Below are 26,107 nucleotides of genomic sequence, written 5' to 3'. Positions count from 1 at the left end.
CGTGGTTGAAAATCTAGATGAAATAAAACGGGTAAAACACCTTGAGGTTAAATTCCATCCAGGTCATTCGCTGCATCAGCAATGAAACTTACCCATCACTGGATAATGTTAAGATATAATGGACTCATCAAACTTCTTTGCCTATTATTCAGATTATTACTATTTATTTCATACACATTCATCTGTGGCATTATATTTGTTTATGCCGTGGTGACTACTGAATTTCCCCCTTAGGGTATAAATAAAGGACTATTCCACTCTATTCTTCAAATTGTTTTAACATGTTTATGTGCAGTAGGAAGTTCTTGTTGATAAATACAATTAGTAAACACTTGGATGGCTTCGATTTGGGCCTCCTCCAAAATTGACAGTTTTGCCTGGAGGAGGTGGGCTTTTTTCCAATCCTCCCCAGGAAATCAGTGAAATATGCTGGCCAACAGTCTGACAAGAAACAGCCAACATGTCAAACTAAAAGCTTCCCCTTGTAGAACAATTGAAGGAAGAGATTGGAATGCTCACATCTCTTCTCACACGTCAGTTTCTTTAGGGCCATCGTATTCCTCAAGTGTGCACTGGCCCAAATGTGCTAAAAAAAAAATCAGAGCCCTCAATCATTAAAGAAGAAAATGTAATTAATATAAACATACAGTAATCACACAGGGATAAATCTCTAGTATGAAATAAAGACACTCAATCCCCATCTCATTCCGCATCCTTTGAGGAATATTTTAATCTTATGTACAACAATATTAAAAGGTCACCACTGTTAGACTAAGTTTTGATGTTGTGTAGAACTTCAGAAAGATTTCTCAACTTGTGTTTAGTTACTGCACTACATTCTTGTTTGGGCAATATAATATGATCGCATATTGGAGGAAGCCCTGCGATTGGCTGGCCACTGATTCAGGGTATCCCCCACCTGGTGTCCATAGTTAGCTGGGATAGGCTCCAGCACCCCCACAACCTTTGTGAGGAAAATTAATGAATAATGGAAGAATAATTCATACTTTTTAACAGGGAAGCGGTTTTAAAACTGTGTGCTTGAACATATCCAACTCTCACTCTTTTGTTGTTATGAAAATATGACTGATATCATAACTGTGCATCTTGCACACACAGATGCGTGCACAATTACGATTTCGTCACAGTGACAGACCGTGCAGAATTGAATAAATGCTAATATGTCCAGCACCTCGTCTGTTTCTTACAAAGCCACACTACAATGCTATTTTAGCTCTTTTGGGACATGACCTGCTCAAAAATGCAAAAAAAACACAACATGCATGAAAACATTCTCATGAGAGAGAGGTTGTTACCCTTCAAGGCCATAACATTTTCAAACAGAACAGGTGGAGCTGTTTCTTGGGGCTCTATTTCTCTAATCCAAACAACACTCACTGCCACCCTAGCCATAAATTACTTGCAGTTGAATTATGTGCCACAGTTGCAAATAAAGATATGACTACATAATGAAGGGCTTTTGCGTATTTATGAATGTTGTCAAATAAAATGTGCACATTGGATTGAACTGTAATGGACTCAGTGGTTCCAGGGGAAGGAATAGCAGCCAAATAACCATGCCTCGGGCAATTTATAAAGCAATGGCTTATTTTCCGCTGGCTCCCTGTCTAGATATCGTGAAGAAAAATGACATGCTATTTACAACAGGTGCTACTTGAGAAGCTAAATAACTAGCTGAAATGATCGGAATTGCACAAATATGGGATTTTGTTGTATTAAAAAGGAGAAAATGTATAAGTCAAATATAGATTTATTTCCAGGTTTCTTCATACAAAGATCTTTAGTTTCAAAGAGATGAATCAATGAAAGTGCTGGGTATTGGCGGTAAACAGTACAGGCATAGTGGACAAAAAGTAGTTAAAGCTGTATTGTGTGAATTGAAAATAACAACAATGTCAACAATGATTAAAATAAATATGTGCCACCAAAACCTTTGCTCAAACAATAAAGTTGCAAAGGAATTAGTAGTTTTTGCTCAAACACACTAGGAATCCAATGTTTTACATCAAATAATGTCCACACAAGTGTAAATTGACAGTGTATTGCAAATACTCCTTATCATATAAAACAGGGGATGAATTTAGTTTTTGTTTGCATTGTTTAACTTTCCAGTTTACCCGGGTTTTCGTGAAACTTTGAATTGTTCCATTTTCCTTTTCACCTTTGGCAAATATTTAGAATCTGCCATTTGTTTTTACACCTAAAACTTAAAAAAACGTATGGCACAAGTTGACAAAATATTCAATTGACTTTATTTCGAGGCAATTCATCACTGTCTACAAGAGAGAAAAACAGGATAGTGAATATGAAACACTTTTTTTTGCAAGTGCAGTTGTATGCATAAGTAAAATAATGGATTTGTCTTTTTTTGCGAGGAGGTAACGCAAACAAGTGTCACTCCACCTGTTTGCACAGTGTTTAAACCAATAGAATATTGCTAATTGGGAGTTCAATAGTCCCCCAAGGGCCAAATGAGCAGCTTCATTTGCCCAGAGAGTCCTCTTGAAATTCCTGTGTTGCATTCAGGTGATTAGCCAGTTCTTGCATAACCGCATCCTTTCCGATTTGATCGTTCCTTCTCCTCTCCATGATCACGTCCTCCAAACTCTGGAACTCCAGGACGTGGCTCTTCTTATCAGAAAAGTGCATTTTTAAGCGGTAGGGTTGTTTCCCGATCCGGATCTCGCCTCCGATTTTAAACTCTCGCTTGCCAAAACGGCACCAGGCCGCAAAGCACTCGGAGTTCCTCCAGTAGAGTTCTCGGTCCCTTGAGCCGACGTGGTCCACGGCGTTGCGCACGATCACCTGCGGCTGGAGAGCCCGGAACCGGTAGAGACCGTTGACGATCCGACCTTTCTTGCCCTGACTCACGTCGGTGAGGAAGCCGTTTTTAATCTCGGCCCGATGCAAGTGGACCACCTGAAAGTCACCGACGTACACCGCCCAGTGCGGGTACTGCCCCGTTGCCACGAACTCCACGACGTCTCCGGGTCGACACTTGTTGAGGAGGCTCTCGGCCGAGTGGGTGTCAGCTCCGGTGCTCCTCTCGAACACGCACTCATCTCTGAAGTAAACGGAACACTCCAGCTCGTCCGCGGGTTCGAAGGGCTTCTCCTCGTGCTTCGAGAGCTGCTTCTCCGGCGGAAAAGGCTCCGAATGGTCATCGTCGTCCTCATCGCCATCATCGTCGTCGTCGTCGCCGCCACCGTCGTTGGAGAAAATGTAAGAAACTCCAATGCGCGGTCGTTCATCGACGTCCGGCTCGAAGCCATTTGGATCCGACGTGGGCACCTCGTTGTAATTCAAATGAGTTAGTTTCTCCACCTGGTTCCCCATAAAGGTGAAAGAAAGGGAGAGGACGCAACGTGGAGCGCACAAACGAGATCCACCTGTTTTCCACTCCACCGCGTCAACTCGATCGAAAGAGGCGCCTATAATCCATGTCCCGGTTTGGAAATCCTTCACTGGACCAGCACCTGCCTGCGTGGACGATAAACACACAGAGATAAGCCCATAAAGTCGGCTATCTTTCTCCTATCCGTAAACGCGGCTTCCAACAGGTGAGACCTGACCCACCTGTTGGCTCAGATCAGCCGCAAAAATGCCATTGAAATTCAAACACTTGTTTGCTGCCACTTTCGTTCAAGCCTCTCTTCATTTGACCTCACCCGGGGATATTTAAATGAATAGACTCACCTGTTATTTTCAGCAAAAAAGAATTATATGCCACTAGTTTCTGGCTTTTGTGTTTGCAGTGTACTCCATGCCTCTCCTTGCCGCTCTACTCCAGTGCGTCGTGGGACTTTCGGTGTTGATTTAAGAGCAAACTCAGGAAGCCTGCATTGAGCCATTACTGGGAGGTGTCATGATTTAAAGGCACAGTGCACCTTGTTGCCTCATTTGCATGACTTGGGGCTGCGGTTCATTTTTGGGGGGGGCAACAGATAATCTTAGGCAAAAGTACTATTAGAGAATAGATCTCAATTGTTACAGTACCCATTTTTTACCATATGACAGTGAAAATTTAAAAAAAAAATGCACACCAACGTACAGTATTTATTAGTATAGTCGTGCTCATATAGGTAAGATGGAATCAAAATATAGAAATGTAACTACCTATTGATGATTATGATTGAAATCTTAAAGCTAGTTTTGGGCAGTTCTTTGAATCCCTCAAATTTAATTCAAGATCACAACCACTGCTGAATTAACTCCTTACTTTACTATAAAGTAATTGTTTGTTAATTAAATATTTTTTAAAAACTAAAAAAGATTTGGCGTCCACATAAGTGAACATCACAAAAGTTAATTTGGTGGTCTGCATGAAGCAAAATGTGATGTCCAACAAATGAGGACGTCAGATTCGTTCATTCATTTTCGGAACCGCTTATTCTCACAAGGGTCGCACAGGGTGCTGGAGCCTAGCCCAGCTGATTTCGGGCACCAGGCGGGGACACCACGAATCGGTGGCCAGGCGATCTTAGGACACGACGAGACAACCATTCACGCTCATACCTTGGGGGAATTTAGATTACCCAACCGGTGTACCATGCATGTCTTTGGAATGTGGGAGGAAACCAGAGTACCCGGAGGAAATCCACACAGCCCCGGGGAGAACATGCAAACTCCGATTGCTGACATTCTTAAAAAATAACTTGCATTTGGAAAAGGGAGCCAAGCAGAGCCAACTTTGGATTCCGTCTTATCTGAAAATGTTTATTTTGACCTTTACACCAGGGCAGTCGAGCTGAAAGCATTACCTTGCCTCCCACAAATCGTTCCCACAACCTTCAAATTTTGTACAAAACGTGTCTGTAAAATTAAGCAGTGTTAGATTATCCGATTATTGTATTTACAACTCAGCAACCAAGAGTAGTCTTTGTATGTGACTTGAAAGCCACATACAGAACGGTTTGCTTGCGAAACTTCCTGCCACAAGATCTGCAGACAAGATTAAAGGCAGTGTTCATTGACAGGAAAAAATGCATCAACAGGGATACAGCTCATAATAAGTGAAATATTTCATTCTGTTTTAAAGTAGTCTTGGGTTGGGGAATAAATACCCTTAGAAATGCCGAATGCAAGGTTATTAATGGATTATCTTAACCTTGTTCTATGCCAACTCAGGCTTTGTTTGTTGTTATTTGGACCCTTAAGAGGTTCAGAATGCCTTAATTCCATGCATTGCTCACAGTACAACTTTATTCTGGAGTGCTGGCACTTTAAATGTTTTTATTTACGTATAAAAGTGTGTCAAAATATAGTGCCCATACACACTCTCCTCTACCAGATGCCATACTCAAAATGAGTTCAGTTTAGAAATTCTTCAACATTTGGGTCACTGCTTGGCAGAGTCCAATAAAGAACCATCACTCTCCTCTTATTAATCATGTTCTGAGTGTCCTGTTAGCCTCATTTCAGTCTTCAGTGAGCACTAACCTACAAAATCTAGCAGAAAGAAGCACTCACGGACTTCAAAGTTACTATTAGAGGTCAGAACCACATTGGGATTTATTATAAGAAATTTGCCATTTTTTTCTTGGAGTCATTGAGCTGCCTCAACGTAGATATCTCCCTCTAGCGGCTACTTTGGCAGTTACTGAGACTCACAGACACAAAAAGACATTTCAGAAGAACTGTAATAACAACAATTTGAAGAAAAAAAACTGCCATTTTATTAAAAAAATAACAAAAGGGAAAACATCCAAGGGCCCTGCAGAACTAGAAAGCCACAAATAATTGAACAAAAGTGACTACATTTCTGGTGATGACAATAAACAATGAATCTAACCTTATGCGATAAACGATTCCAATAACTGAATGGAGTCTGTGTCGTTGTTTTGCACTTTCTTGTTCATAATCTGTGTCTTCAGTGTGTGGTCGGGAATCAGGTCTGAATCTCTCACATCTAGGTTTCCACAACCCACCACAGGGCAGCTGGAGGGCACAGTCAACACACAGTCATTATTAGCTGTGCTGCAGCAAATGCAGCTTTTCTCATCTGCATAAGAGCCTTTCTAATGACTAGAGGCTCAAGACGTACCAGAGGTAATCATGGCAGTACATTATAATACTTTGTGGGACTAATGTGGTTTATTTTATTCCATTATACTCAAATGAAACAAAAAACTAACACAAAAAATGCATCATCGTACCAACACTTCTTTTTCTGTTTGCGTCTTGTTTCGATGAGGAGTCTAATGGGGTTTTCATCATAGTGGTGGTTGCACTTTTTGTTCTTCACTGGGTTTACCATGTCCGTCTGGAAGAGATGCAAAGATAAAACAAGATAAACCGTTTTTACTTTTCTTACGATTTCATTCCCACAAGATCCTTCATTAAGGAAATCCACCTTGTATCTTTAATATTTTCTCAGGAGTTCACACACCTAATCCTGAAACCTGGGTGTGGAGTTTGACATCCAACTCTCATAAACCTCTGTTGAATGCAAAACTGACCTTGTAAGTCAAAACAGATGTTTCCGTTCATTTTGTCCATCTTAGTAATATTGCCCTTGCTGTGTTATGTGTAAAAAATGACAATCTAATGAATAAGTCTACGTCAAATACACCAGCCAGGACTTAATTGATTTATTATCAAATTAGCACCAGTAACGGCACCAGTTTAAAAAAATGCTTTTTGTTTTAAATGAAGGTGATTCATACATTATTTTTGTGACTGAGTTCGGTATAGTAATATGGAACTGGCAGGAGGGTACCTGGGTGAGAGGGCACGTGAAAATAACTTGAGACTCCATCACAGCAACGTCCACGTCAACCTCCTCTAAGTTCTCTGGCTCTTGGTTATCTGAAAACATAACACCGTTGCTGTGCACTCTTGACAAGCCAACAAGAGAAAAAAACACCCTGAAATCTAAAAGGGATGCACGCACCTGTGGAAGTCAACATTAATATATTAAAAGAAAAATGTGTTTTTGACAAGCCCAATAGATGTAATATTAGTATTTTTAAAAACTGCTATGTTTAATAAGGGCAGTCGCCTGGCTGGTTGGCATGCCCTCCTCCTTGTTCTGAGATCAATGGTTTAATCCCGGCTCCGGCCTCCCTGTGTGGAGATTACAGGTTCGGCTCACGCTTACGTAGGTTTTCTCCTGATAATCTGCTTTCTTCCGCGTCGTAAGATATTATACTACATAAAAGTGGTTCAGCGTGCAAAAAAGATTGGGGACCGTTGCACTTAAGAACTTTGCTGCTAGAAAAGTTGATTGCCTGCTTCAAACATTCTAAATCAGGGAAGATTATTTTGTGTGTATTGAATCAGTCATAAACCAAAGGTTCCCAACATAACTAAGACTGTATTGACATGAGGAAAGTCCATAGTTTGCCTTCTTTATTCCAGACCAATATACAATGGACCCTTTTTGGTTTGGTGTGGTTCCTTATCACATTACAATTTTTGCTAGAGTCCCAGGACTACTTAAGAACAAACCCACACATGTGCAGACATTGTTCAAACTTTGGACAGAACAGCCCGAGTGAGGTAAACATCTGAGCTGCATGGTAATGCAAATATTAATACCCAACAAAGAAAGGGGATGGCAATCAAGCATTTACGCACCTTGGTTCCGAGCTCTCCTAATGCTTCGCCTAAAACCAACAATATTCTGGTGAGTCTGCAGATCTTTATCCGATAGTCTGGATTTTTTTTCATTGAAGTGCTCCTTCACTATGGACGAGATAGTAAACAAGTCCTCTGGTGGCTGTGCAGTCAAGTGGAGAAAGAATAGATTTAAGTACTTTTACCAACAGAGTTAAATGTACTCAGTTTGATTTTGCCATCTGCATAATTTAACCGTGTGTATAATCCAGAATGAGAATTCCAACCTCTGATGTGATTTGTTGTACAGTGTCAACAAAGCAGTCAATTTCTTGGTCCATCTTGGCACATTCCAACATGAGGGTCTCCATTTCACTGATGCCAGGGTCCCTGTCTGCATCTGTACACATGAGACATAGTTAGGTTTCGGATCATTATAAAAATATGACAAATAATCAAAGACGTTTCTTCCTACAAAATAAGTCAATAATTTGAAAAATTAAACGTTAATAAGAAGGAAATTGTTGGTCACGGCGCAAAGAGATGAACATTTTTTTATGTTGTGTCAAATATTAGGGACAGTCTGATGCATTTTAGACGTTATAAAAGGTTAACTTGCTGTGAAAATCGAGATTAGACAGAAGTAGAGTAGTCATTTTCTTACCCCCCTCCAACAAGTCAGCGGCCACGGTGGTGACCAACTCCATTCCCGTTGCCAGTTTAGCCTGATACGACCTCAAACTGGACAAACTGCTCCGCACGCCGCTCCAATTTTGAGACATACTCGAGACGCTTGGTGTTTATGCTTCGAACAATTTAATCTAGCAGCATTTTAGCAAAGCAGCAAACCTTAACACGACAACGTCATTATATAAACTGGTCTCATGCTTAAAAGTGTTACCAAGTGTTTTATTTCCTTGTTGGTCAAGTCAACCCTTTAGGATCAAATCCCCGCGTAATTGTGACAGTCCTGAGAGTCGACTTTCGGTTCCTCTTGGGTTTTCAAAGTAAACGCTTAACAAGTCAAACGAATTATAATTTTAGCAAAACAATTCTTATGTGTAACCCCACTCTCAAAACCGGTTTCCACGTGGGTCAATAACAAGCGTACGTTTGTTAAATTGCTCAGCGTATCATGCATTCGCACTTCATTTTTTTAAACTTTCCTTTAAGTTGAAAGACCAATAGTTGTTATGGAAACGTATGTTCATCACGTGGGCAGTGTTTGTTAATTATTTCGGCGACTGTATTGAACGGTAATTAGTATTTTAATCGCGCTTTTTTTGTATAAACATAATCGGTAAATCTCAGTTATTATCCATTTTCACGTAGCAGCAGGGGAAAAGGTGTTATTTTCCCTCCTGCATTCATTCACCTTTCACCATTATTTTTTAAGGACATAGTTGAACCAATGCCAGCCGTACAATATGATTCAAATTGGGAAAAAATATTACTGCAAGACCAGCTGGATCAAGAAAATAAGACAATATTTCTCTCTTTTCACAGGTTAATTTTAAAATGTAAGTGGTTAAATGTTTGTACCACATTATAGTGTAGTCTTCATAAGAGTTCATTTGAATAAAAAGTCTCTTTTCACGGGTTAATGGTAAAATGTAAGTGGCTAAATGTTTGTACCACATTATAGTGTAGTCTTCATAATAGTTCATTTGATTAAAAAGTATGTATATGGGAACATTTTATTCATTAATTTTCTGAACAGCTTTATCCTCACTAGGGTCGTGGGGGGTGCTGGAGCCTATCCCAGCTGAGTGGCCGGCCGATCGCAGGGCACGAGGAGACGGACAGCCATTCACTCCCACACTCATGCCTAGGGGCAATTTATTGGGTCCAATCAGCCTACCATGTGGGAGGAAGCCGGAGTACCCGGAGAAAACCCATGCAAGTCCAGGGAGAACATGCAAACTCCACAAAGGTGGACCAACCTGGATTTGAACCCAGGAACCCAGAGCTGTGAGGCTGACGCGCTCACCACTCAATACGCCGAGCCGCCAGGAACATTTTAGTTTTAAAAAAACTGTACTTCATTAGGTATAATTACTTTTCATACCACTTATCCTCACGAGATTCGTGAGGGTGGTAGTATGCATGCTTTTGGACAATGGCAGAAAGCGCAGCAATTGGTAACTTAAAGCAAGAAATTTACTTCATTGGTGGAGTCCTCTATTTTGTCAGTAAAGAAGCAATTTAATGACAATTTTGTTCATTACTCGCTCGTTAAACATTTCGCAAGTTCCGAAACTGACATTGCATATTAAAATCAGAGTACTCTTTCAAAGCTGAGGGCACAAATACAGTACATATGGCACAATAAAATACCTTAGCTCAGATTCAAATTCAAAACCTTTAAACTTTAGGTGGGCATGCTATCCAGTCGCCCTATTTTCACACGTGGTATTACAAAATGGTATGGTAATTCTAAGGAACTTATAGGCAATTAAATATTTGTACAAAACAATGTTTAATCTGTACATTAAGACATTAATGATCCAAACAATCCATTCTTCACAAAAGGCCAATAAAGTGTTATTTTCTGTCTTGGTACAACTCCTAAAACTTCACAGTATTGTTCTGAATTCGTCAAAAATGAAACTGGGAACATGGGCTTCAGCCACCTTTGGAACACAAAAATAGAGATAAGGTTACAGCAAAATGACACATCTGTTTCATTCTCAAAGTATAAGCCTCACTTACTTTTCGGGATAATTTAGTATATTTCACATAGTCCTCCAGGAACATGAGCGCTCCCACCACATCTGAAGGCATGTCGGGGATCTTCTGACTGAAATTTCAGGGAATAAGGTGTATAATTAAGATTAATTAATTAAAACTTTGGATTAAGATAATTGATCTTATTTATCCAGATACCTTGTACACTGTTCCATGATAGAGCGAATGAACTGGCCAATGAGAGCCAAGAACTGCTTTGTGTATCTGGAGTGAAACTGTTTAAGAAGTGTTAGCAGACCGAGCACTAAGGGAGGCCAGTCTACTGGGTCGGTGGATTTCCTACAGGTCATGCCTGTTAGAAGTACAAAATCACACAATGTATATTTACGTGTGCTTGCAATTTTGTACACCAGTAACCATTTTTTTTAAATACTGTATCGCTCAAAGTATGCAATATTCAGAGTATTATGATTTATTAAAATTGGGAGGGGTGGGTGCTTAACATAATCTGGTACAATGTTAAATGCTCTCAGTTGTTTCATAGAATAATTCATACATTTATGATTTTTATTATTATTGCATTCTGTTGTGTTATTAATTTGTGAAGTAAAATTATATATTTAAAATGTCACAACAGTGGTCGAAATAAGTAGCGACAAACCTTGGTTTCTGCTATACTGGAGCTTAGGCAGCTGAGCAATAATGAACAGGAAGTTGATGATAGGAAAGAAAGGTAGGCGCTTTGTGGTAATGTAGATCTGTGAAAAATAAGAAGTCACGACAATCTTCAAGTTAATTTGAGGTCAACTGAGATGTGATCACAAAGCAAAATTCTTAATTTTCACATTCACAAACCTTATTAAGTGGGTTGTGAATACCCGCAGCATCCAAATAGGCTGTGATCTCATACAGAAGAGTGTTGTCCTCTTTCGGGTAGGGGAGCGATGGGTCCTGGTAGTGGGCCTCTATGTCTGCTAGCAGCGACCTATGAAGAATCAAAATATACAAAAGGACAATTAGGAACAAATGTAATTTAATGTTAGAACCAATTTATTGTCACTTGTTTCATTGAACGGGACTGACTTGTTAAGGTTTTCGAGGGCAGCTGCCAGATGTTTGGAGTCAAACTTGCACGAGTACTTCAACTCATTCGCAATTTGCTGGCGTAGAATTTGCATTTGACCAACCTACAACCAACATTCAACATTAGGTTAGACATTATTCACAACTGTGAAAAATATCTATTATTTGCACATATTAAATTATTACCTTCATGATAGTATCCAAATATGGCCCCCAGATTTTGGGGGTTTTGGTTACAGCATTGGCATACACTTTGCTGGCATTAGCTGTCAGAAAAGGAAAATATTTACCATCGTTGTAACGGAATGACATGATATGGCCAAAAGCTTTTCCTAAATTGTTACCTACCAACAATGCCTTGAACTGGATTGACAGAAGACAGCATGCTTTTAAAAACCTCTAAAGCAGCTTTATCCCTCAGAATGGTCTTCTGAATCATTGTCAAAAAAATCTGCACAGAGAGATTTTGTTTTTAAGGCCCAGTATTCTGGAATAAACATTTTTAAATGTCAATTTGTAAGCTACACAAAGTTCTGTTTGAAAGCTCATTACCTGGAGCTCTTTGACAATCATAAAACAGAGCAATCGGTCTAATCCATTGAGCCCAAATGTACCCAAGGAGCTCTGGATCTCTGAGAACAATCTGTTGTTGGTCACTTCCTGGTGGCTCTTCAGGTCATACCACGTGTTCATTTGGTCAATGTAACATGTCACCCTGTAAAAATGATCCGACAACAATTAAATAATCACTTGCAAGTTAGCTGACAAGAATATTAAAATTTCTCATAAATGCTCCCGTACTTGGGATCTGTGATGCGGAGAATTTCTCTGCAGAGACGTCCAATAAAGGTGGCAGACTCATCCACAGATGGAAACATGGGGATGGGGATGTGAGCGGATTGGTACACACTCTGCCAGTCTTGGATCTAATCAAGGAAGGGAATAAATAATTTATTCTACTGATATACTGTATACTGGAGGGAAAAAAAGTGTTGACTTGACATCACTGAATTCAACCTTTGTCCTGAGGAAGCTGTTGCACTCTTGTTCTACGTTGTAATTGATGATTCGGGATACTTCCTCCTGCCAAATTTTTAGGCCATATATACTGACGTAGTCCTGGATGTACTCAAACGACCTGTAGAACCCATCCATGGTGGCTGCCATGTCTTTTAATTTGGACATCAATTCACTCGTCTAATTTAATAGAGAATTTGTTATTAAATCATATTTACTAGAAATGAAAAGAACACTTCTGATGATTAACCTTTGCCTTGGGATTGAAAATCAATCCTTTGTGAAGAGCATAAGCGACCCTCTTCACCAGCTCTTTCCTGATGCCATCCTCCAAAAGCTTCTTGGGATCTACCTAAAACATTAACACACACATTTCTCTGTCTCGCAACGCATCAAAGAAGTCTGCATAAGGAGTTTAATTGTTAAAAGGCAGTGTTTTTTTGTTTGTTTGTTTTTAGACCATGCAAGAACCAGCAAAATAGAGCACACCTGGATAATTCCAACTAAAGTTGTCTTCATCATCAAGATCCCTTCAGTGAAAATGGAGATGTCATGGGTGAGTTTAGCCACCTGCAAGGGTGACAGAGCAGGAAAAACATATATCATTAATGCACGACTATTCAGAAATAAAGAGGGGGGGAAAGTGTCATATACAGTATATGTTTATCTTTGTTAGTTGTGCAGCTGACTTATGTTTTTCCAGTACTACAAAAAGTTCAGAGCAAAATTCAATATCTTCAGTACTGTGATAAAATGAATGATTTGTCAAGCCAAATGGTTTATTTTGTCAAGATATTTTGAATGTGGGGGACAAGAAGCCAATGAGTTATTATGCCTGTGATTACAATATTTGTTCCACATGTAAACACCTTGAAGTATTTGGTATTAATTCAGCATTTCATTTTACACAGTAGTTGTGATATATGTGAGACCATCACAAACTAATCAACTTCCTTACTTCATAGCGCGCTCCTAGCTGGGAGTAATCCTTCAGTTTGTCCTTGTCCAGCCTTGTGGGAACCTCAACGATGTCGTGGATCTGAAGCTTAATGATTTTGGCCAGACAGGTGAACATGCTTTCCGGGATGATCTGCAGTACCTGCAAACATAAAGATAACAAGGTAATGAATGTCAAACAATACTTGAGGGTTAAGCGAGAAAAGATTGAATTAACAATCACGTTACGATCATAAGATAAAATGTAGAGTTAACATTAGTAGGACAGCTAAAATTAAAAGCTTTAAGCTTTATTATTCAAACAGAGATAGACTAGCAAAACATATGGTGTTAACCATTCATTACACCTTTCTGACATAAGCCACCAATTCTCCTGAGTAGAACTGCGAAACACTCAGCAGGTCAGCGCTGTTGACTTGGTTGATGCGCAGCAATGGAAGATCCAAAGCTGAGGCCAGCTGGTCTCACAAACACACACACAAATTGCTTTTAAAATTATGGTTGAGATGAGTCAACAAATCATATTTATCCATCAAGACTGGAGAAAAACATCCTCACTTTTAGAAAGGTAGCTCGTAGTTTTATGACCATGGATGAGTTTACTCGGATGCTCTCCTGCATAATGGATGTGAAGCTGCAGGGTAAAACATAAGCAGAAGAGCAACAAAAGTGTTAGCAAAAAAGCAGGGAAAAATTAAAAATCAATGAGTCTTGTACAGAATGAAATCAGTTACATTATTTAAATTACATCCTTGCATGTTTTTATTTTTTTAATTATTTATTTATTGTTAACCCTATTAACTTTGGCTTTGGATTATATGTTACAATCATGACACTGATGAACAAACACAGTTATCCAACAAGAATAGCTCGTAAAATTATATGTTTTAACAAGATTTCAATTTTATTGACAATACAGAGAAAAAATAAATATCTTAAAATTGGTGCCACTTTGTTTAGAACTCATTGCTGATGTTGGATATATAGAATTTTTCCAATGAAAATCCATTTTAGAGTGTTGATCACGATATTGTACTACCTCAATACTTTGACTCAAGATTATAATGTTTAGTATGTTTACCTGTCGATTATCTGCCAAGCATAAGATAAGTCTCCAACTATCTGCATTGTGATGAGGACCTCTTCCTTGATATTGATGGTGCGAATCATTTGGTGCAGCAACTTTCTTGTGTCTGCCAAGAACTGGCAGACCTGTAGGTTAGACTCTAACTGGTGGAACTCCTGAACCTTAGGAGGAAACACATTTCATTTCAAGACGTGAATACACCAAAATATTTGAAAATATACAAGTTAGTACATAGGTGAGCTATGAAATGAATAAATTTGGTATATCATATACTACTTTACTTATATACTCCCCCACCCAACTTGTGCAGTGAGTAATGTATAAATCATCCTTACCTCGACAAGAGCCTGTATGAGTTGGACCGTTTTTCTTCCAGCCGCTGTAGAGTCATCATAGTTTAAAGATTCAATCTGTTTTGAGATTTCTCTGAACCAGGCTTGAAGATTTTCTGCATTGGCGACAGATTGCATTATCAAAAACGGTACAATTCTCTTCCTGAAATGGGAGAAATCCTGTTTGCACCATGACTGAAATACTACGATTCTAGCGGAAAACAAGCCTTAAGCCCTGCACACATTTGTCATCCTCACTCACCATTTTTTTCCACTCTTGTGAGTGGTTTAACACCAGAGAAGACTTCAGCCAGCTCAGTCATTCTCTCTGAACCCTCCTTTTTGTAGCTCTCCCATTTGATCTGTTTCTCTGACAGCATCTGCTTGAACATCTGGGTGAGGAACAGCACAGATGTAGAGTTGATGAGGAAGGATTAGTCAAATGAGCTATATTATGAAAAGATTCGATTTGCTTCATCTTTTAATGACTGGATGACTAGCCATATGCTACCATGCCATATGTTAATAGACAACAGAGGGGAAACATTCAACAAATTTGTCTGTCTGTCAATTTACATGGTCACTCTGACCACTGGCATAATATGAAATTCATGAATCTCTGTTTTTTTCAAAGGCTTTTTGCACAAAAAAAAGAAATCTCCTTCTTCCTCCCAAACAGAAACAAACAAGCATAAGCAGGCCACAACACACTACATACACGCTGTGCGCACATGCCCTGTACTGGCCAACGCGTAACCCTACAGGCAACAAAGGCACCAATAAATTCAGAATTAATTTATTGCCCTGGTACAAAAAAAGTTTTTAAAAAAATCAAAGCGCCTAGGATTGATACATACTGGGTCATGCTACATTGCTTTCAAGACCATTATTTCATGAATGACAGGAGTAGGTCTTCAAAGTTAGATTAAATATAAAGAACAACAACAACTACTACTTGTTTGATGCCTTAACAGGACATCAGCCACAAAAACTGTCATTGTTTTACAGTGATGTTGTCATATACTGTACATATTGATTGATGATACCCATTTGCAATGAAATCCATTTTTCTTGTCTATTTTTTATGATAAACAATTAAAGAGGCATTCTTTTATTTCACCCAACATTAAAAACATCTATTTAAGCCAAAGTAAAGCAGCTGTTCTCAGACCAAACCCAACTTTAACATTGACTGGATTTTTGTTGTTGTAACTTTACCTGCAAAATGTATGAACCCCTCATATTTTAACATTTATGACAACACTCACCTCCTTGAGGGTAAATTCTAGCTGAGCTGCGTCGAGTAGGAGCTGAAAAAGGATCTTTGGGTTGTACTTGGAATCATTGATTACTTGGTCTTTGATCTGGCGTAATTTCTTATTGTTTGGGTCATAGGCTGAAAGAATTGGCACATTCATATTAACTGTATATCAACATATATTTACCCAAACACTATCCATGTTGAATTTTAATCTCTTCAAAAAAAATAGGGCTATATCTCACAAAATATATCAAATAGAGCACACACAATTGGGCTTACCTGATTCAGCAGAATGCAGCATAAGCCAACGAATAGCAACATTGCAGTCCCTCAGACAGTTGAGCAATTTTGGAATGTTGTCCAGAATTATTTCTTCTCTGAGGAAACCTTCCTTTAGCAGCTGCTGCACCTGAGATCGAAGTGTCTCCATGCTGGTGGCATAACGGTTTGACTACAAAAAAAACAACCATGTTAATCATCAAGCTCCAAAGATCAGTTATTCAACATCTTAATGATAAAATCTGTATTTCATGTCAGTGCCTAAATACAATAGAAGATAAATGAGGTCGAATCGAAGGCTGTACCTGTTCTTTGATGTTAGCAGAATCTAAAGTATAGTTGAGAGCAGTTTTAGCAGCTTTGTATGGCTCCCAGACATCTACCAGATTCACTGTAATCCCCATGTAGATACTAATAACCTGTGTTTACACAAGATAAAAATATTTTCATACTACATCAAAAGTGGAATAAAGCAAACATTCACCACTGGAAAAAGATCAAGAGTCATACCCAGTTATCAGGAAAGTACTTGTCAACTATCTCTCGCATCTTGGCCTGCTGGGTTTGTAGTATGGATGGGCTGAAGTAAAGGCAGACATATAACATGGCTGCCTGATTAGCTAGTGCTGTACTGCGATGTTCTGGTAGCGGGTAGGCAAACACCTTTAAAGTGGGAAGAATATTAGAATAGAATCAAAAACCTTTAGATTGGTAATAAGAGATGAGAGGATTCCTTTTTTGTCACTGTGTATGCAAAAAGGAAAAATAAGTGAACTCTAGAAAAGGGTGTGAAGAATGTAAAAATACAAAACAGCCAAAGCTATGATTCTACAATTCCACAAATGGCTATTTGGCCAGTATTATATGTAAAATGAACAAACATATCTAAATGAAAGAAATGCCTAAAGAGGTCTCTATTTTTTTTTTAAATATGAGCTTAATAGAACATAACAGGAAATTTTAGGGGTGCACAATTTAAATAAAAAACAGTAAATAAATCACAATTTTACTCATTTTCTAAACAAGTCACTGAAAAAAAACATTAAAGACTTCAGGTTTACACAATGACCAACATCTAGCCGTACGAGTGAAGCAGACGTTTGTCAAAAATAAAAATACTATATTCAATAATTATGATGATACCCAAATAATGCAAGTCTTTCTTACTTGGTTGTAGATGTCATCAGAGCGCAGTCTCCCAATAACCATACTAACGAATGTGTCACTTATGGGAACCCTCTGAAAATAGCTCTCTGGGTAGTTAGCTGGCCGTCGGGCTCCTGGCTGGCTTGAGAAACCAGTGCTGCGCAGGAGCTTGCAGATATCGTCCATATTAGAGTCAGCTGAAGACCTTGCAGCACTGAGAGAAAAATATGTGTAATATTAAAACAAAGTATGCATTGACAGTTATAGCGATATGCTAAATATAAGTAGCGTGTATTCAATCAAATCACTATTACCAATGAAGTTCACGACGCACGAACAGTGTAGGAACTGAAGTCGGTAAAAGAAATCTAACATTCATCTGTAACTTGAGTCAGTGGGAGGATAGTAAATTTATTTCAATGTGAGAGTTTCTGAATCTTAAATTTACCTGTATCTATAGTAGGAAACAAGCATCCTTTCTCGGACATCCCCTTCAATTTTCTGGTCGATAACAAGTAACATCACACCATATAGGTAGAGTGCTTCACACTAGGGGGAAGAAAAGATAGCTTCAGCCTTTCTTCAGTAGTGTCATTTCAAATAGTAACACGATTTTGTTGTGTATTTGTAAATTAGGCTAACACATCAGTGACAGAGAACAATGGCTTTAATCTGAACAATGAATTAAAAAATGAAAAGTGGCTTTTATATCAGATTGATTGACATTATTTCACATACCAGTAGCTGTTTTCCATCCTCATTTAGAAGTACAGTCTCCAGAGTCTGCTGAATATAAACTCCCTCATTTAGGTCATCCAAGTATCTGGAGAGAAGATAAACAATACATATGGCTCATCCTTATTATCTAATTTTAAACATTGTATTTTATCTTGTCATTAAACACGACTTAATAAGAACATAATATGTAACCAAGTTTTACCTGTTTAGATCTACTATGTATTTATGGACACTCTCAAAAGCGAGATAGAATCTCGAAAGAATCTCAATGTTGTTCTCTCTAAACTCTTCATCCAAGTCCTGAAGCTCAGGTTTGGCTTCCAGCTTTCCCTCATAATATTCCGCGCCCTGGAGAACAATGGAAACTATGTCATTTAGAACGCAAACAACACAAAACATTCCAAAATATTGTTGTGAACAGCAGTTTCATATCAACACTATTTGAGTATATGCCGCATTAGTAGTTTTTACAATTTTGAGGAATTTGCTAAAGTTCAGACAGTGTTCATACAATAGCTTACTGACAATTACATTAGTGTTTCTCAATTAGAGAGCCATGGTAAATCATTAGGGTCTTCGCAAAATAGATCATTTCAATTTATTTGCTACAAATGTATGACCACTTTTATTATATCTTTGTTCATCCATTTATGCAAGAATATTTACAGTACTGACTGACTTTCGGCTTATCCCTTCAGGGTTCACAACAGCGAAACAGTCAATACACCCATCAAAAGAGCCACACATGGCTCTCAAGCCATATGTTCCCTACCTACTCTAAAAGGTCCATCCAATCAAGTAGCTGGGTGTACCGCTCACCCAGTTAGTTGGGATATGGTCCAGATCATCAATGACTCTAATGGTCAGTAAAATATCATAAAGAATATGGATAGATGATTGCTTGAAAAAGTTCCTACCTTAAAATAGCTGAAGTCACAGATAATGTCTCCATATTTCTGCTGATCACTCTTGTCTTTGAGTCTGAAAACTGTAGGGATGAAGTCAGAGAGACGCAGCAGCTCAGCAATGATAGCATTTCCCCTGGATACTATCCTGAGGATGGCCTGGCCACACAAGTTGTTCTCTGCCAAGAAATCCACCATCACGCCTAGAGGAGACAAATACAATCCTAACATGTGTCAGGTATGCGTCCCCCCTAGTCGTTATTACAGTGTAAAAAAATGAAAAGAAGAAACCATTACTGCATAGTGTCCACTTAAATATCGCCTTAGTTGTAATGGTGCTTTTAAGTAGTATCTCAAATGTATACGTAACAGCCATCGTTTCAGTTATGTACATTTTGCACGAATTAAACCGATACTTAGAGAATGAAGTCCCTTACTTAATTTCCAAGCTTACATTATAGCGTATCCTCGCAGAAATGCAAATAGCTTTGATATTGCACACAAATGTCATGAAAGTATACAACGATCTCTTCCGTCGTTACCTTTATATGATTTAACGGGCAACTAAACACTCCCAGACAACGTTTTCATTCCAAAAAGTCGCTTTGCTTTTTTTCCCTTTTTCACTGTTTACTTCCTCATGACCAACCATGTGATCCGCCTCTGTATGCGTTCGATTCACTCTAAGCAGTGTGCCGAGGTACAAAAAAAAAACAAGCGGCCACGTCCACTATGAAGCAATGACGAAATATTGCTCTATTATAAAAAAAAATGGAGGATAAACTCAATCCTACAGTTGACGAAACCATTGATTTATTCATTTTACCTGACCCCCTGATAGCTTTTGAAGTCTGAACATGCATCTTAAACTGAAAATCCACATTCATTCGTTAGATGGAGACAGAGATCCACTGTAGTACATTGCTTCTTCACATCACTTGCTCTGCAAGGTAGTTTTTTTTGGGCCTCATAGTTCTGGGGTCCTGGTTTCAAATCCAAGTCGGTCCTCGTGTGTGGAGTTTGCATTTTTCCCCAGGCTTGCGTGGGTTTTCTCTGGGGACTCTGGTTTCCTCCCACATCCCAAAAAACATATATGTAGCCTGGTTGAACACTCTAAATTGCCCTTAGGTATGAGTGTGAGCCTGAATGGTTGTCCGTCTCCTCATGCCCTGCAATTGGCTGGCCACCACTTCAGGGTCACCCCCACCTGGTGCCCAAAGTCAACTGGGATTGGCTCCAGCACCCCAGTCAACCCTGGTTTGTGTGCCCAGTATATTCACACTGTGACGCTGTCTGTAAATACATATGTTCAGTGACACTGATGTCCAATCCATTTTTACTGGGAGCCCTGGCACATTATTGAATTCTCCTCTTCCAGTCAAAATGGATTTGACGCCAATGGCAGCCAATGAGTCAGCACAATCAACTCATAATTTAATTTGTAGGTCTGACATCTCCATGACCAACTGCCACTCAAATTGTCATGCGGTCAATGTGACTTCTTTTTCCCAGAACATTTAATAATTGGAAATGTTTATTTATCCTCAAAAAGGCTAACAGGCTGGCCCACTGTGAGGCCGAGGTTAATAGCGGTCATTCAGAGCGGCTGTTTGTTTGACCTGTCACCTTTTTGCGTGACTGTGCGAGGTTTCATCCCCAAGCCTGCAATTGTTGATAATTGGTGGAGTTCTTTTTAGCCTCACTGTCAGATTATCAACTCTATAATAACATTTAATATGCGTAAGGCAATCTATAACCCCAATAGCACCCCTTGGAAATGTATTTGCGCAGTAGAGTCCAATGAAAATCTGATGTGTGACATACAGCAAATTGTGCTGTGTTTAATGCCCTTAGGAATGTCAATCTTATCTGAGCAAGCGGTGGCATTATTTCAATGAATTCCATAGTTAGAAACACTGGAAGGTGTAATTTACATTCATGGCTAGGTATCACATTGTCCCCGCTGTCCACACACAATATATGTCGTCCCTTCGACTGTGGGATTTATTACCCCACTTACTATCATGCCAAGGTCACATTCTCAGAGGTACATGGGTAAACTTGTATGCCTTACAGGGAAGCATCATGAAAGCTTTTCGCTATTGAGGTCTCTTACTAAAAACCTTCATATTAACCCTCTATTGCCTTGAGGTTGTTTCTGGTCTTGCTAGTTATCTTGATTCGTCTCTATGGCTATGTTCGCACACACACAAACACACGCACACACAAACTATAATGTATTCTAGGTGTTATGTGATAATATAATGAAATACAGCATTTACTGCATATGTAGGTAATGCGCTTGCATGTCATATCATCTGGGTTACAGAAAGGTGTGACATTTAGCTATTGGTGAATGAATGATCTAATCATCTTCATTACAATCCATTTACATAGTCTTTCCTGAGTGGCATGGCTACCATTGGCTGCCTTGCCAGGTAATTATCATTTGTCAGTAAAACCCTAGAATTGACTGCCAGTTAACAGTTGATCAACTTTGACAAAGTTTTTTTTTTTGTATTTAAACAAATCCCCAGACCTTGAAAACTGTCACTCTAAAAAAGTAAGGTTCTTATCTGTACCCAGCAGCTGTAAATGTATTTTTACAATTACTAATATTCTCGCATTTTTGCAAATGATAGAATACGTGAAATTACTGGTAAAACGTGTGCATGTCTGTGTGTTTGGGGTGGTGGGGTGTGCCTTAGTGTGTGTGTCTGTCAGTGTGTAGGAAACTGAACTTGCAGATGTACACGTTTGCATTGTGCCTTCAGGGCCCGTGTGCCCTTTAGTAACAACATGTTGACTGTTCAGCTTTGCCTGTGATTAAAGCTTTTCATTGCCGGTGACTTTTGCACAATTGTGAACTGTGTGAGGCGATTAAAGGCAGATAATTCTGCAGCGTGGTCCCCCTGCTATTCAGCTTCATTGATCTTCTCAAGATCGTGCCCAGCAAGCTTGTCTCACTGAGATAAAACAAGGCTCCTCCTCACTCATTTTCACAATAGCATGCAGTCTGTAATAGTGGCTGCTTCTCAGTCACTTTTATTCCAATTTAAACACCACTTATGGAATGTCACCTTACCATTTGCGACCGATTTAGGCATTGTGTGGCTGACGTTATGCCTTTTTTACAGGTTATTCTCATAGTAGGGCACACTGGAATGATGTGTGAATGGTTGGACACAATTTAGATGCTTGCCAGTTTGTGATATTTCAAATTTCAATATAAAAGAAAATCTGTTCCAGATTCAACATACATATTGTCCCAATTGTAAGACTTTTGAGTATTATTTAAAATATATATATTTTTTTAAACTTATAAAACCTGTAAGCTATGCAACACCTTTGGTTAATGGGAGGTTGATAGAAATGTAAGAAACCTTATGGTATTACCTCAATGTATATTAATTTCATGGAGGCTACCATTCATTAACCATTATTACCTCCCAAAATATAAGCAAGCACGCAATCCTTTATTGGTCTCCATCAAATCCCAACCTGACATACTGCATCTTGTTCCATTCTGTGATATGCATCAATACTCAACATGTCATTTTCAATATTTCCCACATAAAGATTTCTTCTAAGTGGCAAAAAATATCTATTAAAAAGCACATTTTGTTCCATGCAATGAAACCACTTCAGAACAAAATGTGATTTTTGTTCTTTGATAGTCCAAACTGGGCAACAGGCCGACAAAGTAACCATTGCTGTAAAATGAGAGGAGGGCACGAGAAAGCTTAATGAAACAACAGCGCTCAACACCCGAAAATAGGTCCCTCTAGTAATTCCAGGTCTAATAAATGCTTTCAGTACAACTAGCAAAGGCAGATTGTGGCAATACACTATCAGTTTTGATCAAGCAGCAGCTGTCTTTTTATTGCTAGTCATTACTGTTGTCATACCTATTAGCATATAAATGCTTGCTCATCCTGTGGAGACCTAAAAGTTATTGCAAGTGTTGTTGAAGCGGATCCATGCTCCTGATTGAAATATTCAAGCACACACAAGCATGGAACAGTCAAAGAGGCCAAATATTGTCATCACATGTCATTTGATTAAAATACAAGAGGGTCAAATCAATGCATATAAGAGAAATATCAACATCTTTGTTATATCTAGTATCATTCATTCAGTCATTTTCTGAACCGACCCACCTGGGACCAAACCCTCGACCCCAGAACTGGGAGGCCGACCCGCTAACCACTCAGCCGCTGGGCCATTGTAATATCATTCTTGTGAATATTTTGACTTAAAACATCAGTATGACTGACTGACCAATGCAATTTTTACTCAGTAATCACTCACTCATCAAATAATCTATTTAAAGGATTGCTGACACTAACTTTGTGTAATGTATTAGCCTAAACAGCCCTTCTAGGGATATATGAGATTTTCTAATGGTTAAAACCTGACATCTATACAATGGCTGAACGAAAATATCAAAGTTACTTGTCATATTATGCCCCCAGAAGGTCTATGCATTCATTACATTAGAATGGAATTAATCTTAACACAGAGTCAAAATCTGGTCTGAGTTATGAGGGTGAAACGCAGGTTAAATGCTTTTTTGTTGCTGCCACTCAAGTGAAAGGTCCCTTGACTGTAGCACACAGCAGAAATGATAGCCAGAGACCAAAAGAACCTATCAACATTCAACAAAGTCCACCATAAATCATGGCACCACATATAATAATCAATCCACAAAGGGGCAATGTCATGTTTTAGGAATGAAGTGATCGCTGACAACATTCTTGGTGTCACAGCCTTTTTTTTGAAAATGTATTTTATTTATTCATTTTTAATTATTGTAATGTCAGATGACCTCTAGTGTGTAAATTCACTATACTACACTTGTTATAATTGTATTACATGCATTACGTTACATCAGAATCAACCTGTACATGCACACAAAATTCTCGAGCCATGTTGACTAAGCCTACTGTATGTATAATATATTACAAATACATCACAAATTATGCATAAAGAACCTCAGGAGAAGGGCAGCCTGCCAGATGAGTGGTTAGAATGTCGGCCCTAACGTTCTGAAGTTGTGGGTTTGATCCCAGGTCGGTTTGCATGTTCTCCCTGGCCTTGCGTAGGTTTTCTCTGGGTACTCTGGTTTCCTCCCACATCCCCAAAACATGTAGGGTAGGCTGGTTGAAAAACCTAAATTGCCCCTATGTAAAAGTGTGAGAGAGACAATCATTCACGCTCACACTCTATTTTCCTAACTTTTCTTCCATCTTAATTGAGTGTTCGTATGTGGGTGCAGGTGCGGGTGTGTTAATGCATTAATGAGTGTGCTCTCTGCACTGCTTCTAAACACCAGATATGTTTGTGAAACCTGCACATTTTCAAAACCAAACTTTCTATGTTGCACCGTTATACCCAGGCAGGATTTAATTGAACCTAAGATATACAGTGCAGGAAAGCATAAATCTCCATTTGGCCTGAGTAGTTGCTTGGCTGCTAGGCTTGCTGGATGTCTAGGAAAACTCTGCTGACCTGGGTTCATCCAAATTAGATATTGGCATGGCTGAATATATTACACGCTGGGAGCCCCGCACTGAAGCTCTCGCCCTGTTGAGCTGCTCCTGGCTACTGCACAGCTCAGACCAGCACAATACATCAGTAGGGAGAGAGCAGTTCCAGCCTCATTAGGCTGCCAATAATAGCAAGACAAAAGTAAAACCTACTGAGAATTTCTTTTTTTTACCGGTGCCACCTTTTTCTACACTTTTTCTTCATTTACTTTGATTTAACTGTCATCACCGTCATTTTCTTTTGAAGTGGAGCCCTTTGGAGGTACAGTAAAAGGATCATTTTCTCATGATGAAAGGAGAGCTTGTCACATATCCGTGGCAATTAAAAAAGTCATCCGTGACATCTCAAAATATGTGACTGTTGTCATGGCATCCTGCATCTTACACTAATGACTACCTTCCCTTGTAGACTGGTGAAGAGAATGAAAGGAAGAAGATATGGAGATTAACGACAGGGAAGGAATTTGAAGACCTAGATTGATCCTCCCTGGACTGTGTGGACTTGAAGATGTCTTTCACACAAAGTCAAGATTACTTGGTAAATATGAAGTTGAAAGAGTGCCTAGTATAGTTGCTTTATGCTGTGGTTCTCAAACGTATCACCAGAAAAATACATAGCTGTCCAATTACCACTATTTTGAGACCAACATTAAAATACAGTAGCATAACAGGTTTAAATGTTAATCAAAACAAGACAAGATTTGTATTATATTTAAAATTATCATAGGCCACTATAAAATACTGTACAGGGTCACAGGCACAAGGGTCATGGAGGGTGATGGAGCCCATCCCAGTCAACTACAGGCCCCAGGCGGGGGACACCCTGAATCAATGGCCACCCAATCGCCGGGCACAAGGACGACCCATTCACGATCACACTCATACCTGGAGGCAGTTTAGAGCAGGAGCGCTCACAGTTTTTTGCTCCAGGATCTACTTTTCAATGAGCCAACCTCCCACAATCGACTTTGTTGTTAGGGTTAGGGGTGGGCAAAGCGGTCCTGGAGGGCTCCTGCGGGTGCAGGTTGAACATGCAAACTCCACACAGTGAGGACACACCTGAAATCGAACCCACATCCCCAGAACTGTGAGGCTAATACTCTAACCACTCCTCCACCAGGCATGTAGATACAAATTATAAAATAAGAACCATTTAAAAATAAACAACAGCCCAGCGGATGAGTGGTTAGTGTGTCGGCCTCACAGTGGGGGACCTGGGTTCAAATCCAGGTGGGTCCACCTGTGTGGAGCTTGCATGTTCTCCCCGTGCCTGCGTGGTTTTTCTCTGGGTACACTCCGGTTTCCTCCCACGTTCCAAGTCCTAGGTATGAGTGTCGGCGTGAATGGTTGTTTGTCACCTTGTGCCCTGTGATTGGATGGCCACCAATTCAGGGTGGCCCCCTCCTCTGGCCTGAAGTTAGCTGGGGTAGGCTCCAGCACCCCCCGCGACCGTAGTGAGGATAAAGCGGTTCTGAAATTGAGATGAG

The 26,107-nt window shown here is 39.4% G+C and overlaps 3 protein-coding genes and 1 long non-coding RNA gene across 6 annotated transcripts; 1 reads left to right on the top strand and 3 right to left on the bottom strand.

Moving 5' to 3' along the window:
* Positions 1-1,753: 1,753 nt before the first annotated feature.
* Positions 1,754-3,883, bottom strand: lratd2b (LRAT domain containing 2b). Its single transcript, XM_077599226.1, has 2 exons — positions 3,718-3,883; positions 1,754-3,501 (listed from the first exon to the last, which is right to left on the bottom strand). Exon 2 carries the CDS (start codon positions 3,355-3,357, stop codon positions 2,503-2,505), a length of 855 nt encoding a protein of 284 aa, XP_077455352.1. The 5' UTR covers positions 3,358-3,501; positions 3,718-3,883; the 3' UTR covers positions 1,754-2,502.
* Positions 3,884-5,501: 1,618 nt separating this feature from the next.
* On the bottom strand, positions 5,502-8,583 carry nsmce2 (NSE2 SUMO ligase component of SMC5/6 complex). Of its 2 annotated transcripts, XM_077599228.1 has the most exons (7): positions 8,243-8,583; positions 7,866-7,978; positions 7,600-7,741; positions 6,740-6,828; positions 6,177-6,283; positions 5,813-5,958; positions 5,502-5,742 (listed from the first exon to the last, which is right to left on the bottom strand). In XM_077599228.1, the coding sequence occupies exons 1-6, from the start codon at positions 8,358-8,360 to the stop codon at positions 5,814-5,816; spliced, it is 714 nt and encodes a 237-aa protein (XP_077455354.1). In that variant the 5' UTR covers positions 8,361-8,583; the 3' UTR covers positions 5,502-5,742; position 5,813. The 2 variants fall into 2 exon arrangements, with proteins under 2 accessions (XP_077455354.1, XP_077455353.1); XM_077599227.1 differs by having other exon boundaries at positions 5,502-5,958; positions 8,243-8,582.
* A 1,167-nt stretch (positions 8,584-9,750) lies between these two features.
* Positions 9,751-19,733, bottom strand: washc5 (WASH complex subunit 5). 2 transcript variants are annotated; one of them, XM_077599577.1, is made up of 29 exons: positions 19,614-19,733; positions 19,084-19,274; positions 18,369-18,514; positions 18,167-18,251; positions 17,877-17,977; positions 17,450-17,642; positions 16,793-16,945; positions 16,588-16,701; positions 16,283-16,454; positions 16,011-16,138; positions 15,005-15,134; positions 14,746-14,858; positions 14,405-14,571; positions 13,882-13,957; positions 13,671-13,781; positions 13,325-13,465; positions 12,856-12,936; positions 12,617-12,718; positions 12,367-12,546; positions 12,151-12,275; positions 11,902-12,064; positions 11,698-11,800; positions 11,536-11,615; positions 11,350-11,453; positions 11,122-11,251; positions 10,928-11,024; positions 10,465-10,618; positions 10,291-10,378; positions 9,751-10,211 (listed from the first exon to the last, which is right to left on the bottom strand). In XM_077599577.1, exons 2-29 carry the CDS (start codon positions 19,267-19,269, stop codon positions 10,155-10,157), a joined length of 3,480 nt encoding a protein of 1,159 aa, XP_077455703.1. In that variant the 5' UTR covers positions 19,270-19,274; positions 19,614-19,733; the 3' UTR covers positions 9,751-10,154. The 2 variants fall into 2 exon arrangements, with proteins under 2 accessions (XP_077455703.1, XP_077455705.1); XM_077599579.1 differs by having other exon boundaries at positions 19,526-19,654.
* On the top strand, positions 13,332-25,161 carry LOC144073606 (uncharacterized). The gene is made up of 3 exons (XR_013300123.1): positions 13,332-13,487; positions 18,865-19,309; positions 25,030-25,161. It is a non-coding gene; the product is annotated as an uncharacterized LOC144073606 (long non-coding RNA).
* The last annotated feature ends 946 nt before the right edge of the window (positions 25,162-26,107 follow it).

The sequence above is a fragment of the Stigmatopora argus genome, chromosome 4 (genome assembly GCF_051989625.1).
Source record: "Stigmatopora argus isolate UIUO_Sarg chromosome 4, RoL_Sarg_1.0, whole genome shotgun sequence".
In the NCBI taxonomy this organism is placed as follows: domain Eukaryota; kingdom Metazoa; phylum Chordata; class Actinopteri; order Syngnathiformes; family Syngnathidae; genus Stigmatopora; species Stigmatopora argus.
Note: the sequence above shows the minus strand (reverse complement) of the source record. Positions and strands in the feature narration are given on the sequence as shown.